The 20599-nt window shown below is 39.6% G+C and overlaps 1 protein-coding gene across 3 annotated transcripts in view; it reads left to right on the forward strand.

Annotated features, from left to right (window-relative positions):
- adam12b (ADAM metallopeptidase domain 12b) overlaps window positions 1–20599 on the forward strand; it is a 328163-nt gene that overhangs the window by 298074 nt on the left and 9490 nt on the right. For all 3 annotated transcript variants that reach the window (XM_055646711.1, XM_055646710.1, XM_055646712.1), the window contains 4 exons: window positions 2896–3094; window positions 6611–6688; window positions 15834–15942; window positions 18236–18371. In XM_055646711.1, the coding sequence (XP_055502686.1) occupies window positions 2896–3094; window positions 6611–6688; window positions 15834–15942; window positions 18236–18371 (522 nt within the window). The remainder of the gene's footprint in view (window positions 1–2895; window positions 3095–6610; window positions 6689–15833; window positions 15943–18235; window positions 18372–20599) is intronic.

Here is a 20599-nt window from a genome sequence, read left to right on the forward strand (position 1 = left end):
AAAAAAGGCGGTAGAGTTGTGCAAAGGTAGCGTTGTGCCATGGTAGAGTGGCTGCCTTACAGCGGCAGATATCTAGATTCGATCCTGACTACGGTTGCTGTCTATTTGGAGTTTGTACGTTCTCCCCATGTCCTGCGTGGGTTTTCTCCAGGTACTCCAATTTCCTCCCACACTCCAAAGACGTACAGGATTGTAGATTAATTGCCGTGGTATAATTGTAAAATTGTCACCAAATTGTTAATATGCGGGGATCGCTGGTCGGCAGTGGGCCGAAGGGCCTGTTTCTGCACTGTATCTCTAAACTGAACTAAACTATACTAATGTAGCAGTGGAGATGGCATTTGGGTAACAATACCTTCTTTGAAGTGAGGATGGTGTGTAAAGGGCCTGTCCCACTTGGCTGTCATTTGCGCCTCATTTACGCGTCATATGTAAAATAGGTCGACGCATCGTTATGCATCATCACGGGTCATCATGCCGTCTGGTGCGCGTGACATCAATAGACTACCCTGCCGCGCGGCGACACATGGTTACGCAAGGTGAGGTAACCATGCGTCACCACGCGATACACGTGAGATGTGCGTACGCCCATGCATCAGTGTGCTTACGCCAATGCATCAGCGTGCGTACCCAACGCGTCAGCGTGCGCACGCGATACTTCACGCAGGTGGCGCGCGAGGATTTCGTACAGGACGAAATCCTGGAGCGGCGCGCGATACCGCGTGCAACTCCATACTCCTCCACGCCTCTCGATGTGCCCGTCCCGCGCTACCCACACGCTACCCGTGCTTCACAACACGTCAACCTATTTTACATATGACGCGTAAATGAGGCGCAAATGACGGCCAAGTGGGACAGGCCCTTAAGTCTGTGTCCATCTTGCAGATGGTGTTAAGTACTCAACCAATGGATGGCATGACCTTTACAAGTGGAATAGTCTTTCCTTTATAATGGAAAGAGCCTTTGACAAGGCCCTGATATTCAATAGTACATGTGCTGTCCTGATAGCTGAAAATTGGCAAGCAAAGAGGACAGTTCCAGGATAACCCTCTATCATCCAAGCTTCTCAGATACACGTCAGTACAGCAAATAATCTGCATGTCAATGGAATGCGAATGGTTTTAATGAAAAGGGTATTGGATGCAAAAGGGCGGAGGTACGCTTCAGTCACGAGACCACATCTGGTGTACTGTGTACAGTACTGCTCTCCTCTATGAAAGAATGTAAATGCATTGGCAGCAAAGCGGAGAGAGCTTACTGGACTGATACCTGGAAAGTGCAGCCTGTCCTATGAAGAAAGATAGATGAGATAGGTTTGTATCTGGTGTTTAGCAAAGAGAAAAGTGACTTAAATGAAACATATCAGATTCTAAACGGTCTTGACAGTTCTGGTGAGGATAATCACTCTTGTAGGAGAATTGTGAACTAAAGGTTGCTGTTGGAAAACAAAGAATTAAGTCAGAGATGAGATCAAATATTTTCAATCAGCAGGTCATGAGTCTTTGGAATTCTCTTCTTCAAAGGGCAGAGGCAGATAGATGAAAGATTACCAGAGATAGACAGCATTGCCAAGCAGAGGTTACATTCAAAGCAGCCCTGATCTTACTGAATAGCAGAGTAGGCTCAAGGAGCCAAGTGAATCCTGCTGCTAATTCATATGTATGTGTATGTACTAAACTGACATTTCAGCTTCAAACCACATCTTTGAAGAGCCTGTATTGAGTGAACACCATCCCCATCCCTTTGTGAATCATTGTGGCAGGCTGAGGAAAGTAGCAACACTTCTGGAACAGGCAGGAGCATGGAAAAGGGAGGGGGTATCGGAGTGTGACAGGAGTCTCTGAACTATTGGTCTGAAACATGGTGATGTGCCTGTACAACCCTCCAAATGCTGCACAATTTGAATACCCATATGCGCCACTGAGAGCAACTACGTTTTAGAAGTTGCAGTGCTATCCTGTGGAAGAAGGAAGGATTACAAGTATTATTTTACAAATCCAAGGATTTTACAAACCTCACCTAAATAGCTAGTTAATTGGTGAATTCCAAGATCGTTCATAAGGAATCTGGAATCCATTCAACTAATGCAGCCGTGGGCACCAAAGCTTCCCCGCCAGTTAAACCATCCAGCAAGTTGAAGGCAGAAATACATCTCACCTTATGGTAAATCGGAGAACCACATCTTTATTTGCTTTTGACTTTAAAATTATTATGGAAATGTAATTATCATTTAATGTAAAACTCCCTTTTTAACAATGTCGTTAGTACTTCCACCACAATGTACCTACGCAGTGAGTTTACTCAGCAGTAATGTTTTCCATGCAAATTGAAACAACTTGCTGCAGGCTTCATCATTTATTCAATGCGCAGGAGGCCTATAATTTATTTACTGCCCTGTACATTTGGCAGCGCAGACTGAAATAATGTTTGAATGAACTGCGAACCAAATCATTTCCTAAGATATGAACTAACCTAAATATGGAAAATTTGTAACTTAGTCAAGCAAATTAGCCATACTGTGAAGAAGATAGAGCCAGGTGATATTTCATTTTGAACTCTGTGAATGATGGTCAACTGAAAAAAAACTTTTCTTTTATTGAGTTTATTACAAACTAAGTTTGTAGTTCTGAACATGTTGATTGTTCATTCAAGCTGTTTTATAATATGTGAGTGCCAAAAACAACGGAACATTATTTGTCTCTGTGATCCCATTCACTATGGATATTTTGAACTTTGCTAAAAGAATAATTGATAGTTATTTGCATTGTATGTTCAGATGACTACTTTGAAACTGTACCATAACTTAATGAATTGACTTAACCTGTGGAGAAATGTACCCATTGTCTCTTCACTGAATTTCCTCTATTTACACCAATTGTCTAATTTTGTTAACAGGGATGCTCAGTGTGGAAAGATCCAGTGTCAAGGAGGAGCAAGTCGGCCTGTTATTGGAACAAATGCAGTCTCTATAGAAACTAATATCCCTTTGCAAGAAGGTGGCAAGATCCTATGCCGTGGTACTCATGTCTATCTGGGTGACGATATGCCTGACCCAGGACTTGTGCTAACAGGCACTAAATGTGGAGAGGGAAAGGTAGGGATGATCAATCACTAATAACATGTTGACCATCCATTTAAGTAAATATCCAGCCATTCTATTTAGATTATTTACAGTAAATCCTCACAATAGCAGACCACTGGGGTGGGGAGGATGGTATCCATTATTGCCGATTGTCTCTGTAACCGAGTGAGGGGGGGGGGTAAAGTTTAACCCAAGAAATGCTGCTTTGGGGGGGGGGGGGGGAGGTTTAAACAAGCACAAATTCACAGGCTGGTGTCTGGCAGACCCCTGGCTTGCACACACGGTGCACTAGGGATGGGTCCGGTACTCACGCCAGCTTCATGCAGCTCGTTCTCTCCGCTCCTGCTGCGACCGGAAGCACGTCACGAGGTGCCATCTCAACGGGAAACTGACAGAAATGGGGGGGGGGGGGGGGGGGGGGGGGGGGGGGGGGGGGGGGGGGGGGGGGGGGGGGGGGGGGGGGGGGGGGGGCGGTGGCAATGGGCCTCATGCACCTATAATGTAAATTCACAATGTAGAGGTCCAGTACTGTGAGGGTTTGCTGTATTATAGTCTCTAAAATTGAAGTGAAATTACCTTTCACTGCGAATGTCTATATTAGAAGGTTGAAACATATATTTATGTTGGAATGTTTGAAAGAAAAAACAAACATTAATGAAGTAGTTCATTCCTTAATATCTTATGTACGCTGAACCAATAAAGCACATTGAGTAGGTATGTTACAAAACCTACCTGAATCGTGGCTGAGCATCTGCCCTACCCCACTGATTTTGGCGCTGTTTAAAGGGGGCGGGTTTAAAAGCGCGATTTTTACTAGGCTGGTGCAATCGAAAATGTTCAGCCTAGTAAATCATTAACGGAAAATCGCTGAAAGACCCCGTCGCAAAAGGTATTATTAGTTTTTATGGCCTTGTATAATATTTATAGTAGTTTAAAAATCACTCTCTCACTCCGCAACCTCTCGCAGCCCCAGGGTTTTATAAAGCAAACAATTAAAGGTATGTACCTTATTTTTACATTGAATGGGGCTTGTATATAACCCTGTATATAACGTTTTCTATAACGAGTAGTTCATTTTGGGCTCTTTATATCCCGCAGTATTTTTCTGTGCACTTGAGGGCACAAATCCAGCGCAATGTGAACGTTCTAAACCAGCGGTTTAACACGAACCCACTAGAAAGCCGATTTAAATTGACTTTAATTTACAGCAAATGAACACTAAATTCCTTCCATTTGGCCTATAAATTGATGTAAATGAGATTTAAAAATCATGTTTTATTGTGAATTATTTGTGAATATTATTTGGACACTTGGGCTATTTAAAAATGTTAATCATTTATTAAGAAATGGACAGATGTTTACATCTAGTAATTGAAGTTTGAAATTAGCTACAATTGGGTAACTAACTAATTATATGCTTTAATTTCAGGTCATCCAAGTAAGATTATTTTATATTTGTTTCAGAATGCTTCAATCTATGATAACTGAAAATTTCATTCAGTTCTCTTAATTTTTAAGAAGGTTATGGGCTTTTGACTGTCCACGATCACAGCTTTTTTGTTATGTCCATAGAAAATCAATAGGGAACAAGATGCTAATTTCCGAGTATGAAAATGGCCATAACTTTTTTATTACTTGAGATATGAAAGTGAATTAGGTGTCAAATTAAACTTATTGTTAACCTTATCTTGATTTTTTTAAATCTCAAAATTTTGTAACATTGCTACATTGAGTAGATTCAGTTTTGTGGAGCTGGAATACACTCGAGCAATGAACACTTTTGCTGTTTGCTGTGGTTGCAGGTTATTTCCAGCTTGGTAAATTATTGGTTTCACAAAGCCTCAAGAATAGGACTGAGGAGGCTGCAGGCTAGAAACATCCCTACTGCTTCTCCTGTCTCCAGAGGATTTTTTTTTCAATGTCATTTTTAAACTTTTCTCTTATTGATGATCATTAGGGGTTCAATATTGGAATGCAACTTAATGGCTGCAAATTTGTCATATCCAGGGAGCCGAGAGATTATTTTTTAACTTTTTAAGGCACATAAATATTTATGAATTTAGTATTAGAATTGACCACTTTGCTGATTGGTGCTGGCATTTTTACTGCTATCCTTTGCACTAATTTCTACACAATTTACTGCTGACCTGACAAGTCTGCCATTGCTACTAAAAAGTCAAAGGAGAAAAATAATTTGTATTTACAGGACAACTTCCAAGACCTCAGGACACTTCAATACAAATCAGAGCCAATGAATTAAAGATGGTACTTTAAATACTACTGCATTACTGTATCACCCAAGAGAGAGCCTATAGTGGGGATTGAACCACGGACTTCTGCCACTGGGCTAAGGCCGACACCTAGAGTACAATGGAATATCTTCAAATCTGTGCCTTGTCAAAAATCTGATACTTGTCGCCTCACCATTAAGTAGTACTGTAATATTGTTTATTAATGTTTAAATTAATTTTTGCCTTGCAGTCGATAGGTTTCTCAGTGATATGGATAAATAGCATGGGGCATTTAATTACATGAACTGTGCTGAAATCGGGACTTGTTCATTCCAAACCTTCCTTGCAAATCTTGTATTATGAGATGCAAGAATGTGCTGAGACTCATTGTGTCTTTGCTCTATCTGTCTTGTTTTGGGTGAACTAGCATCTGTAGTTCTTTGTGCCTATATGATTCCATTATCATCTCCGAGCTTAGCGAAGGAAGAGGTTGTTGGGGATTGGGGGGGGGGGGGGATCTGGTTGTATTTTTGAGTGGAGCAGAAAATAACATCTTGCATTTATATGAAGTATTCTTTAATAGTAAAATGCTGCATCTTAAGAGTAATATCAAACCTAATTTGATGCCAAGGCACAAAATGAGATATTCAACTGGATACCTGTCCTCAGTTTTCCTGTTCTTCCTTAAAATTTGATCATTTTAAATTAGAAAATGAAAGACAAATACAATATTATGACAATTGCAAATTTAGAAAACAAAAATACAAACGAGCAAAAACAAAGACTGCATTAAGTATTAATCTAACGTTCAACATGGGTTTTCTGGGACTGTGTTCTCTCCACCAGAAAGTGCTGCACGCCATCTCTTCCCTTGCTGCCTCCATATCCCTCAGCATGCCAGATCTAAAGCGTAATCCCCATGTGTTAGATTTCAGCATGTACTCGCCACCTCCTGATCTCAGCAGCTTCCTCTTGAACTCTAATTCCTCGCTGATAGCTTTTGATCACCTCTCCTAATGTATCATTTTTATTGCCACAGGGGCTTTTTTCTAATTACAATTCAATGAAGCACTTTACCATGTTTTTCTACATCAAAAGGAGTTGGGATTGTTGTTCGAGCTACTTAAAGCAGGGATATCTGCAGACTATTATTGTACATTATACCATAAGAAAAAAGTAGCTGCTTCATACAAAGAAATTGAAAGGCCTGAGAGAGGCACTACTTCCTGCTTAACATATACATAATCATAGTTATTCATGTACGCTTAGAATAACACAAATGTTTCTGTTTTCCCAGATCTGTCTGAACAGACAATGCCAGAACATCAGTGTCTTTGGAGTGTTAGCATGTGTTTCCAAGTGTCATGGGCAAGGGGTGAGACTATGTATTGTTACTTTTTTTAATGTTATGTTTTTGTCTTAATACTAATTATAAAAAGGCTGTTTGTGAAGATACCCCAATTTCTTGGTCTGTGGAGCTTACTTAAGTGTAATGCAGATATAAAGGCAGCCTCATCAACAAAATCAGTTTAAATCCAATGATCAGTTCTGAAGGAAAAGTTGTTCTGCTTATTTTTAAATTAGCATCTAAAACTGATCTTGTTCTCAATTAAAAATATAAATGAGATGCTGAATAGTTGAATATATTCTAAATGGAAAATTAAGTCCAAGCCTGCAGCCAATATTAGCAAAGCAAAATTGAAAAAGAAAATCGAGGCTTGTAATATATGTAGAATTTAAGAAATAATAAGAAAGAGATTAGCAACAACAATCAAAAACACATTTTCATCAGTAATGCCACCTTGGGCTGCAGGTTTCTTTGATGTACTTCTGAGGAAAGATATGAATAAGCAACATTTCTCTGCTGGATATTTTCTGAGACTATTTTGCAAGTAGGCAAAGATCATTTGAAGTTATATATAGTAAACACACACACGTATATGTTGTATGTATGCGTGCATGTGTGTCTGTGCGTGTGGATGTCTCTATGTGTGAGTCTGTGTCAGTGTGTGTGTGTGTGGTTTCAACACGTCAGGTAAAACATGACTAGAATACTAGAAACGTAAAACACCCAGGACCACCCCATGATCCAAGTTTCACACTGATTTTATGCCAAAATGTCAAATTCCCGTACTTCTTTGTGATTAGAAGATTCAAGATTTAATTTAATTGTCACATGTACCAATTAAGGTACAGTGCAATTTGAGTTGCAAAAAATCAGCCAGATTTCCCTCCAAACACTTAATTAAAGGCACACAAAATTGCTGGAGAAACTCAGCGGGTGCAGCAGCATCTATGGAGCGAAGGAAATAGGCGACGTTTCGGGCCGAAACCCTTCTTCAGACTGATGTCCTTCGCTCCATAGATGCTGCTGCACCCGCTGAGTTTCTCCAACAATTTTGTGTACCTTCGATCTACCAGCATCTGCAGTTCCTTCTTGAACACTTCATTAAAGGCTATATTTACACCAGAGGAACAGGTTGTTGATAACGGCAAAATGTGAAAAATCTTAGCTGAATTCATCTTAGTATTTCTGTAGTTTTTACTCCGGACTGTCAGATTACTTATCCTGTTTTTCTTTCAAGTACCTCCCCACACCAAGAAGATTTGGAATCCTCAGAAAGACAATCCAGTTTGGGAAAACTCATTCAAATTAGTCAGGCCCATTGTACAAGCAACAATAAGACATGCGCAAGTGTCTGCCAGTTTCTGGCCCAACTTTAGAATTTTCCAAAGATAGACGCAAAAAGTTGCAGTAACTCAGTGGGTCAGACAACATCATAGGAGAAAAGGAATAGGTGATGTTTCTCGTCAAGACCCTTCTTCAAACACCCTGCTCTGTGATCATCCTCTCTCGCTGATCTCCCTCTGTGATTAGCTTTGGTTTAAACCAGCATCTGCAGTTCCTTCCTGCACATTTAGAATTTTCCATCTGGAATCACCCTCATCTGAATTCTTACTAATCTGTGATTTATATTGCTGAATATTTCATCTTAACACAGTTCTAAATATTTGTTTTCCACAGTGGTAGGTTATTACAAATTCTCACTTGTGGATCTTACTTGCTGCACGAAACTGTGATGAAATATTAATATCTGATTGACTTATACCATTTATGTTCTCATAGTCACAACCTAGCTATCAGGTTACTTCAAGATTCTGTAAATATTGGTATTCCATTTTTATAACATTATTTATACATATTATTAATGTTAACAAAAGTCTCCATTGGACACAACTAAAAATATAAATCAAATCACAACATCTATTTTCTCCGGTTGTTTGATAATTTATTATCCTATTTTGTGCACCTGCATATATCCAGATCTACCAATTTTTTTTTGTATTGTATTTTAATGACCACACAGCCAGGCTGGCGGAATTTGGGTTGTCAGCAGCGATACAATAATAAAGAACACACAACCACAATAAAAATGTAACACAAACATCCACCACAGCATTCATCACTATGGTGTAAGTCCATGCCGCCCCCGTGGTAGAAGTTGGCCGCGGGCCGGCAGTGATGGCTTCTTCTTCCCCCGGGTCCCCCACGAGGGATCCCGGGCTGTAGACGCCGCATCAGCTGAAGCTCTGCAGACCGCGACTTCAGGCTGCGACTTCAGGCTGCCGGCTGCCCCGGGCCAGCGAAACGGAGCGCTCCCCTCCAGCGAGCCCCAGTGAGGGCCCGCCCGCTCCACGCCGAGAGTCCACGCTGCGCCCGCCGCTGAAGCCCCGGGCGCGTCTCCGGGAAAGGCTGCGCCAATCCTTGATGTTAGGCCACGGGGGAGGCGACCTGGAAAAAGTCGCCTCTCCATGGAGGAGGAGACCAAAACGGTTTCCTCCTTACCCGCCCACACACCACACCCACCCCACACCCCAAACAAAACTCACAAAGAAACACAAAATACATACTTTAAAACATACTAAAAAATAAGAAAAAGTTGAAAAAACTGACGCGCTGCTGACATGGCTGCTGCCAGAGCAGCGCCCCCTACCGAAATCCAAGTTCATCAATCAATCAATTCCAAGTTCATCCAGTGAGCTGAATGAAATGCTAATAGTTAAAACGGTGAAGTATAATTGAAAGATAAGCATTCACAAAAGAAGCGAGAAGACCTTCAGATCCATGAAACTCAGTCTATCCAATCAACCAAGCAAGCTATCAACAGCAAGCAACACAAAATGGTAGTTAAAGAAAACTTGGGGCAACATGGTGGCACAACAGTAGAGTTGTTGCCTTACAGTGCCAGAGACCCGGAAACGAGCCTGACTTTGGGTGCTGTCTCCACGGAGTTTGTACGTTCTCTACCTGTGACTACGTGAGTTTTCTCCGGGTGCTCCAGTTCCTCCCACATTCCAAAGATCTGCAGGTTTGTAGGTTAATTGGCTTTTGGAAATTGTAAATTGTTGCTAGTGTTTAGGATAGTGCCAGTGTACGGGGGGTCGAAGGGCCTGTATCCAGGCCATATCCCTAAAGTGTAAAAAAACTGTTGCATTGATGCAATATATAATGGGGCAACAAACTATTATATAGAAAGCTAACTCACACAATCCTTGCAGATATCTCTACAGAACTGAATTGGCAAAGAATATCAATCAAGCCCAATAGCTTGTCCTGTTGGCTGGTTTAAGGACTGTGGTACAAGGCAGAAAAAATCACTCGTAAAGTTGAACAAAATCCTTAGGTGGCAAATGGAGAACTGATGTATAATTTAACTGTGCCAATCTTTTGGTGTTAATATATCTATTTTGATCTGATCTTTATAAAATCAAAAGATAATTTTAAGACAAGAAAAATCACTGTGTTCACCCTAACAAGCTTGTTATAAGCATTCTAATGAAAAGGTTCAGGTTATGTTTCCAGCAATCTCCCTTTCTCTCTGTCATGACTGCTTAGCCTTTAAGGTGTAGGAGAACGAGTTGATCTTTCTGCTCCTGAAGCCTGTTCTGCCACACAATGAGATAATGACTAAACAGTGACTGAACACTCTGCCCCCTATCTTTCTTTTCCTTGTCTACAGAAAAGCTGTTCGTCTTTAATGACCAATTGAGGGAACACCTATTGTTTTCTGAAGAAGGGATTTCCACACTCACCACGTCTTTTGTGTGACAAAATATCTTTCCCAATTACTCACCTGAATAACCAGGCTCTGATTTTTAATCTTATGCCCTCGTGTCAAACACCTCCCCATCAACAGGAAAAGTTACCATCTACCCTGTCAGTTCATTGCAAAGTCTTAATATCACCCTGACAAATCATCTCTTATCCTTTTCTATTTCAAGTCTCCCAGTGTAACTTCTCCCAATAAGTTAAACACTTATGAGCTTTCGCAGAGCTTCTCACAAGGCTAATGCTTCCTTACTAAATAAAGTGTGATCCCCAGAATTGTTGCACAGTGCTCCAGATATGGTACAATTAAGACCCAAACTCTTCAATGATTTCCTTATAGGAGCTATTCAACCCATCAAGCTAGTTCTCAGAGCAATCTCGTCACTTCCACATTTATCTGTGACCTGTTCAATTTATTTAGTAACATCATAGTTATCACTGTAACATCATAGTTATCTTGGATCCCGAAATCTTGCATCTCCACTGTTGTGAACAGTTCCTCTTTTAAACGGATCTTAAACTTATCAATTTTCGACCCAGAAAAATGAAAAATTCATGCTCACCTGAAATGTATCTGTCAGCTCTGCACACTCGCTTAATCTATCAAAGACTTTTTGTAATTTTATGCTTTCACCAGCATTAACTATATTCACCAATCTTTGTGTTGCTTAAATGTGTGGATTTCACCCTTGTTATCTGAGTCATTAGTTGGGAAACAGCAGAGATTCATATAAAATAGCACTGGTTAGTGGAAATATTAAAGCACCAAGCCAGTTTCCTAATCAGTTTAGTGGCTTGACTTCAATTTGACAAGCTTTAATTTTTAATCTTATTATACAAATTCATTCAATTGCCTCTTAGTAGCTTTGACAAGTGAGAATTTCAATTACAAATATTTAAAATTAAGTAAAAGAAACGTTACATTTAAAGTAAGCTTAAACTCAATTTAGTATTAAGTCTAAACCATTTAGAGATTGAAAATGCTGGCTACTACATTAATTCCATAAATATTGTTTAAATGGAATGATATACACTGCTCAAATAGAGCAATATGAAAAATATTTTAAACAGTTTTAGTAGGATTTCCACATATGTGGTATTAATAAATCTCTTTTTAAAAATGTAATGTAATTTTAGGTCATAATAAAATATGTAAATATATAAAAGCCTTGATATAGTGACAAGCACATGTGAAATCTTCACAAGTGCTTAGTTAAGAGTACTGAGTATTCTGCAATATAATCGTTAAAATTATTTGGGAGAACTGTGAGGCTTTAAACACGGTACAATATAGTTTCATAAAGATTCTCCCTGCTAAAAAGGAAAGACAAAAGGAAGAAAGACATGATACATTTTCTTCCTTAGAACAGCACAGAATGCAATATGATTAAACCCTTTTAAGATTATGAAAAGATGGAGTAGGTAGCGGACTATTCATTATGCCTGAGGTACATAGAAACAAAGCATGTCGAACATGGAGAGACTTAAGGGCCTGTCCCGCTTACGCGGTTTTCTTCGGCGACTTGCCGGCACGCGTCATAGTCGCAGCAGGTTGCTGAAAATGTTCAAAATGTTGAAAATCCAGCGGCAACCCCCAGTATTCAAATATGAATAATAATCAGAGGAGAGCAAACAAGCACAGGGACCACCATCTCACCAGCCATTCCTTCCTGTTTTATAATTAACTATCTTTTGCGCGTACATATGGGACACTAAAGTCAGTGATATTGTAAATAGTGAAGATAGTTGTCAATCATTACAGCAAGATCTTGATCGGTTGGATGGAAATAGTTGATGGAATTTAAAACAGAGACATGTGAGGTGTTGCATTTTGGGAGCACTAATATGGGCAGGACCTACACAGAGAATGGTGGGGCTCTGGGGATGTTGTAGAGCAGAGGGATCTAGCAGTACAGGTGCATGGCTCCTTGAAAATGGGGTCACAGGTGGAGGGTAGTCAAGAAGGCTTTTGGCACATTGGCCTTCATTGGTTTGAGTATTGAAGTTGGGAGGTCATGTTACAGTTATATAAGATGTTGGTGAGACCACATTTAGTATTGTGCTCAGTTTTGGGCACCGTGCTATAGGAAAGTCCGTGTCTAGCTTGAAAGGATTCAGAGATGATTACTAGGATGTTGCCAGAACACAAGGGCCTGAGCAATAGGGGGGGGGGGGGGGGGGGGGGGGGGGTTTGAGCAGGCTAGTGACTTATTTATTGGAGCGCAACAGGATGTGGGGTATTCTTATAGAGGTGTACAAAATAATGTGCGGAATAGATTGGGTGAACAAGTCTTTTGCCCAGAGTAGAGGAATCGAGAACCAAAAGACATTAGTTTAATATGAGTGGAGAAAGATTTAATGGGAACCTGATGGGTAGCTTTTTACACAAAGGGTGGTGGAGGAGATAGTTGAGGCAGGTTTTTATCACAACGTTTAAGAAACATTTAGACATGTACATGGATAGGGTAGGTTTGGAGGGATGTGTGCCAAAAGCATGCAGGCGGGACTTATGTAGATGGGGCATGTGGTTGGGTCATTATGCAGACCTGTTGCAAAATGTTCTCATTAATTAAACATAGTCTGAGCCAAGTGTGATTTTGAATAAATCCATCTTTAATCTACTTCCCAGTCCTGTACATTATCGGGGCTCTTAACAAGCTGTACAAAATTCCTTTTTATCATTGTGCTTTTGAACTAATTTTTGGGGAAAGCAAAAGCAAATAAATTACAATGGAAAACAATGCAATACACATAAGCAAATAGTGGGCAGCACTTTATTCCCATATTGCACCACTGTTTATATATTAAGGGTAATTTTGAACTTTGTTCCAGAGCTTAAAGTAGGATATGATTCAGGCACATTTTCTTTCATGGGAAATGGGTAATTTACTGTCTTTTTGTTTTCATTCATTTGGAAAGATAATTGGGCAGCTTTCTCCATTCATTCCTAAATTCAGTGTGTGTTATGCTTCACCAGCAAGTTGAAAATTAACCCAGTTTGCTTTTCCAGCAAAATTACCATCTGGATTAAAATTTGGCCCATTAGTTACTGTTACAATGTAAGATTGCCAAGTGTAATTACGATTACAGTTAAAAACCTTTTTTTTTAATAATAATAAATCAAGCTAAAACGATTTACAAGCTGTGTAAAATCCTTTTTAGGTATTAAGGCATAGTTGATGTTGAAAACTATTCTCATTATCGAATAATCGGATTCAGTACTAGACTCTTTGATTTTTACTCATTCAAAAACCCAGTTTAGCTGAATTTTTATCTATTCATTATAGGACTAACAGGCTTTAGCTGTTATTTTTTATTTGTTATTTATTTATTTATTATTTTGTTTTATTTATTTGCATTCCATTTCAAAATATTGATTCCTCTTCAAAGGTAAAATTTTATAGATCCCACAAATTCAGATTCAGGTAACAAGTGACCTTCTTTCAAACTCCATTTGCTTACTGTAATGTAGTTTTTCTCAAAATACTTTGAAATTGAGAATATTGCACTTTAAAATCTTCTTCTTCTTGCGTATGGCGTGCACAGCCTAAAGTTGTAAGCCAACTTGTTCCGTTTGATCTTCTGTTTGTGCACGCCAGGTTGATTGCATTCATTGAAACAGGGTGGACCACGTGAAGGTGGCAATCTCCCACCCCTACTTTAAAATCAATGTAAAGGCTGTATGAACCTCATTTTTTTTTAAACACTCCATGTTTTTAATGTATTTTCCCTATATCATCTAAAAAGAATTGACGAAAACATTGCAATCCTTCATAGATTACAGTTGTTTCTGCTTCCAGTGTTAATCAATGCTCAAAGGATGAAGTTCCCAGTAGGTAACTGTCCACCAGCAGAGCCCATCGAAAATGGATGTGATGTTCCAAATGCATTAAATTAGATTGGAAAATGATGTGCGGAGTGTAGTTTAAGTTTAGATGCGTGTTGCCGGGAGTCATGGCTCCCTGCTAGGCAAGAAAAGCCAGTAAACTACCCCTTTTTATGCAGCAGAAGTAGACAAGCAATGGGTGGGAGTGATGGAAGGCCGTGAGAGAACCAAGGATGCAGTTGGCCAAACTTAAAGACCGTTTCTCATTCCCAAATATCCAATGTTCTTGTACTTTTACACTGCCTTCTCTGTCATGTAAACTTCATTTTCTTTCGAGCCTTATTGTACTCTGACTGAAAAAGCAAGGATGTAATCAACATCCTGCTTTTTATTCTGGATCAAGTCATGGAAACTAGGTGTACTGGATCAATTTTGTACAATTCAATCACCAAAGGGACTACATAAGAGTTGGAGCCTTGATTTACAGTGCTGGAGTAACTTAGCGGGTCAAGCAGCATCTCTGGAGGAAAAAGATGGGTGACGTTGCGGGATTATCTTTCTGCAGTTTCTTGTTTCTACATGGAGCCTTGATTTCATACCCCTCTCCCAATAATCATTAAATGCATTAAAAAAATAAATAAATAAAGCACTGTAGTAACTCAACGGGTCAGGCAGCAGATGGATAGGCAACTTTTCAGGTTGGGACCCTTCTTTAAGCCTGATTGTAGTGAGGGGAGTAAGCTGGAGAAGAGGTGGTGTCAGGACAAAGCCTGCCAAGTGATAGGTGGATACAGATGAGGAGCGTTTGATTGGCAGATGGGTGTTCAAAGGCTAGAGATGAAAAGCACTCTGTATTTTTTATTTGTAAACCAGCATCTGCAGTTACTTGTCTCCAAATACATTAAGAACATGAATGTTTATGTACAATACGTTCTCTAATGGAACAACCCATCAAAACAAATGGATATTTCAGTGGAAGCCATTATTGGCAGCTTATTGGTATCAACCACCATTGATCATTGCTCCTACAAGAAATTGCAATTGTGATCTCCTGCCCAGCTTCTGTTTATTACAGCACCATGCCATGTTTTTGCTGTTGGTGTTATGCTAAATATGCCCTATCTGTTACTTATAAAACCATTCGTCGACCTACATTGTCTACCAGATAGGCAGCACTTCAATCACAAAATTAGCATGTTTGGTTTCAAACCCTTGGTACTCGCACCTCCATGTCCCTATCACAATCAATAGATGGTCACAGTGGTGCAGCGTTAGCGTTGCTGCCTAACAGCGAATGCAGTGTCGGAGACCCGGCTTCGCCTGCTCAAACTCGCCCTATAGCTCAGGCCCTCGATTCCTGGCAACATCCTCAAAAACCTTCTCTGCGCTCTTTTCAACTTAATAACATTTTTCCTCTAACAGGCTGATCAAAACTGAACACAATACTCCAAATGTGAAGTCACCAATGTCTTGTATATTTGTGTCTTGCGTCTCTTTGTGTAAACCAGCATCTTGTTCTTACAGCAAAAGTTTGTTCTTGTCTTCAACTTATAAACAATTAAAAATTATTTTACTTGTTATTAGGTTTGCAACAATAATAAAAATTGCCACTGTGACCATGACTGGGCTCCTCCATATTGTGACAAACCTGGTTTAGGAGGAAGTATAGACAGCGGACCCATGAGACTTGAAGGTGAGGATTGACTGCATTATTCTAAGATTCTTGGATATTTTTCTGTCAGCCTTTACACAGGATATCATTTAAATATAGAAAACAGTCAAGGTAACATGAATAACTATGAAAAAAATATAATTCTGTTGAAGTCTAGTGCGTGCCAACGATATACAAGGGTTCACAAGCGATCTTCGTGTTGGGACACTGCGACGCCACAGTGCAGCATAATGTTACCGTTGGTGCATGTCATGAATTGAAGGAAAGTCTTGTTACTAAAGTCCTACAACTTTAACTATAAAAATAACTTTATGTTACAATGTAACTTTAAAGTATCGTCTAAAGGGCCTGTCCCATTTGGGCGACCTAATCCGCGAGTTCTGGCGAGTTTGCCCTCGGCTCATACTCGCAGCATGGTCTACAGGAGGTCGTAGGAGGTCTTCGTAACTCTCCTTCATGCTCGAGAGTGGTCTGCGCGTACTCGAGGCCACAGCTGGGTCACGCCGTTTTTTTCAATGTTGAAAAATGCCTGCGTGTAAAAAAAGGTCGCCGTGGAAAAAAATCTATACTTTTTTAACTCGTAGGTTTAGTCATAGTAGGTTGTAGTAGGTGGGCATGTTAGTTGTAAGTAATCAAGGGTAGTCGAAGGTAGTCGTAGATAGTCTTCATCATAGTCGAAGGGAGGTCGAAGGAGATCGTCTTCACGCTCCACTATTCGGTGTCCAATTTTCCCGAAGTTAGTCATAGCTAGTCGAAGCTCGTCTTCAACATAGTCGAAGGAGGTCGAAGGAGGTCTTCTACATGTCATTTTTTCTAACTCTTCAAAATTCACCAATTAGGTCGCCCAAGTGGGACAGCCCCTTAAGTATGGCCTCTGGAGCTTTCTATTGAATGTGGTTCTTATTGCCATCATTACATTAGCCAAAGACCTATTTTGTGTGCCTGCCCAGTGGTTTATAATAATCCTCCAAATGTAAGCAACATTATTGCATAATGAAAATCAAAAAAGGTGCTGATACTGAAAAAATCTGAAATAAAAAGAAAAGCATGACAGAAACTCTGCAAATCAGGCTGCATCTGCGGAAAGAGAAAGTTAATGTTTGAAGTCTGATATCCTTTTGTCTGCATTTCTTCCAATCTGCATTCCATGTTCATAATGTCGTCTTCTCTACATTGGAGAAGCCCAACACAGAATTGGCGGAGGCTTTTGGTGCATCTGCTTTTGTCGGCATGAGTGACCATATGTTTTTGGTTTTCTGCTATCTTAATTCACCAAGCCCTTGAAAGGATCTGAAAGTATGTATGATAATTCTAAAACTAAAGCTTAATTGGAAAAGGTTTTGTTCAGGGAGCACAGGGATGGTGGATAGTGATGGCAAGACAATGTTATTCAAATATTGGTATTTTGTTTATTATTGTCACTTGTAAAGAGATATAGTAAAAAGCTTTTGTTTGCATGCTATCCGATTAAATCAGATCATCCTATACATGAGTACAACATAACCTACTTCGTTGTTAACATAGGACCTTTCTCTATAATTGTAATACTACAAAAGAATATGCTGTAGTCCAATATATTTTCTAGAAAAATATTCTAAAGTGCAGAATATAGTTTTACAGCATTGTAGTGTTACAGTTACAGAGAAAATATCCAATGTGCGTAGTGAGGTAGGTTGGAAGATTGGGAGAACACCCTAGCTTCTAGGAGGACTGTTCAGTAGGCAGATAACAGCAGGAAAGAAGTTGTTCCTGAATCTGGTGGTTTGTGCTTTCAAGTTTTAGTATCTTCTGCCTGACAGAGGGGAGAAGTGAGAATAGTCAAGGAAAATGTTTGTGATTATGTTGTCTGCTTTCTCATGGCAGTGTGGTGTAGTTGGATATTTATTTGGGGGGGGGGGGAGATTCTGGTCTGTGTAATGGGCTGGACTACATCTACGACTCTGCATTTTATTGCGGGCTTGGACAGAGTTGATCTTAAACCAAGCTGTGATGCAACGTGACAGTATGCTTTCTATGGGGCATCTGAGGAACTTTGCAATTGTTGTCAAAGACACACCAAACTTCCTTAGTCTACTGAGGAAGTAAAGATGATGCTGTGCTTTTTTGACACAGCTCGATGTGATTAGTCGAGGACAAGTTGTTGGTGAGATTTACGCCTCGGAACTTGAAGCCCTCATGAATCAGGCAGTCAAACTAGAAATTTGTGAATAAATTATCAGTGAGAGAATTACTGAGTTTAATTATACAATTATCAGGTATCTTAAAGATAATGCAGCCATCATAATTGAAATTGTGTGTGTCCCTTGTATTTCAGGAAACAACAGCTTGTTTGTGGGCATTCTAGTTACCATTTTGAGTCTCATCACAGCCGGCGTGATTATGTGTTTCAAACGGAAGACATTGCTCCAGCTTCTCTTCTCACATAAAATGACCACTGTGGAAAAATTAAGGTAAAACCTTTATAAGCAATCATGGTGAAGATATTTTCACGGTTTGGTCTGGAGACTCTTGCAGATGTTTTGTTGCTGAGAATTCCTGATCAAAGGGGAAGGGTTCAGCTAACCCTGTCTCCCAATCTTAAATAATGAATATAATCATTACTGTTTCTCCAATCCTTCCCTATTTCTTTACCTTCACTCACATGTTTAAACAATCTGCTTTGTTTCTTTAAATATAGAAGTGTGTCTAATTTAACATATGTTTTATGAGCTAGAGGAAATCATTAGCATTGATCAAAATAATACACAGTGCCAGAGAATAGAAAATGACCCAATATGAGTCTAATGGCAGTAATGGCAATCAAAAATTACACATGCTGTACTGTTAGATTAAATTGACCCAGAACATCCTGGTTTCAGTCCCAAAGAATCCTGTCTGCCCAAGACTTGTATGTCATACATTCAGCTTTTTCTTTATTAGTATTTATACATTAGGCAATAGACAATAGGTGCAGGAGTAGGCCATTCGGACCGTCGAGACAGCACCGCCATTCAATGTGATCATGGCTGATCATCCCCAATCATTACCCCATTCCTGCCTTCTCCCCATATCCCCTGACTCAGCTATTTTACGAGCCCTATCTAGCTCTCTCTTGAAAGCATCCAGAGAACCTACCTCCACCACCCGCTGAGGCAGAGAATTCCACAGACTATTGCGTTAGGTCTAATCTCAAAATGCATGAAATTGCACTCAAACTTCTTATTCACTCATGTGGAATCCCAAGGATAGGAACTGGTGAACTAATAGTGGGTCAGAATCCCTGCTCCCCTGTGCTACTCTCAGTTTACCAGTCCTGCTATAAACATGCACTGCGTTCTCTTCACAATTGCCATTATTTCACACTACTTGCTCATTAGTGTTACGGTCCACATAATTTGAAAGTACAGCTGATTACATTGGACAACCAGTTTATCAAAATGGCAGTTTCAAAAGCAAAAGCTTGATAGTATTTATTTCTGGTTAAAATGCAGTGACGTTTTTATTACAAATGTATGAATGAATTGTTGGCTTTAAGGTGATACTCCATTAGAGAATCTGCTGACACCGGCAACTAATACATAAAACAAGGTGAATACGTGCTTTTCAAGTGTAAGAAATAACCACAAAGTGCTTTACAGATGAATTTAAAGCTGTTAAAACATCTTGTGGTTTTGTTCCTGTGTTTATGTTCTATAAATATCTTCAGCTTTCCCTATCTGTGACTTCAACTTTATCAAATGGCCCAAGAACCAGATATTATTAATACCCATACACATAATATGTGGTGAGATATCATTTTGTCTTCAACGTAGCTTTTTAATGCAAATGATCTGGATGGTGGAACACACTTGGAATGAAATGATGTGTGGCATCATGTCGGAGTATATTCTATTTCACAGGAACTTAAAGCTGAAGAAAGGAACTATTAAAAAATCACTGCTGTATATTTGAAGGGAAAAAAAACTACTAGAGGAACTCAGTGGATTAGGGAAATGGACAGATGGCATTTTAGGTCGGGATTCTTTTTTCAAGACCTAAAACCTGTCCATTTTCTCCATAGATGTTGCCTGACCTGTTGAGTTTCTCCAGCAGTTTGCTTTCTGTTCAAGAATCCAGCATTCCCAGTCGCTTTTGTGTATATTTTGCTGCTTTAAGCAGTTTTTCTTCTATGTAGATGGGTTTACACTATGATTTATCAGCATTTGGTTTCATCTTACAATTATGATTATTGCTGCATTGTTATTAAAAGTAAAATAAATACCATCCTAAATATATTTCAACAGTCTATTCAAAAGTGGTTATTCACAAATAACTAATATGGGCAGGGTTTGTATCCATGTATAGGACATGATAAAACAGAGGGCAAAATATGCAATAGTTTCATTTAATGAACCAGCATTTCAAAGCATTTCCTTCCCATATCCCATATAGTCCAGCAGTGGAAGGAATATAAATAAGCGTGATATATTCCCAAACTTTGAATTAGTTAACATTGTCAAATCAGTTAATTCCCCAATGGCTTCAGGCCAATGCATTGTATCAACTATGAAAAAACATACAATCCAGAACGACCCTGGTTGAGTCCACCTGTCATAGGTTTATAGGGGGAAGCAACTTCAACTAAGATATTGAAAATTCTCCTCACATTAGAGAGAGTAAATATAAAGGCCTTGTTTCCCTTGACGGAAATGCCTTGAAC

This window comes from Leucoraja erinacea, chromosome 15 (assembly GCF_028641065.1).
Source record: "Leucoraja erinacea ecotype New England chromosome 15, Leri_hhj_1, whole genome shotgun sequence".
NCBI lineage: Eukaryota > Metazoa > Chordata > Chondrichthyes > Rajiformes > Rajidae > Leucoraja > Leucoraja erinaceus.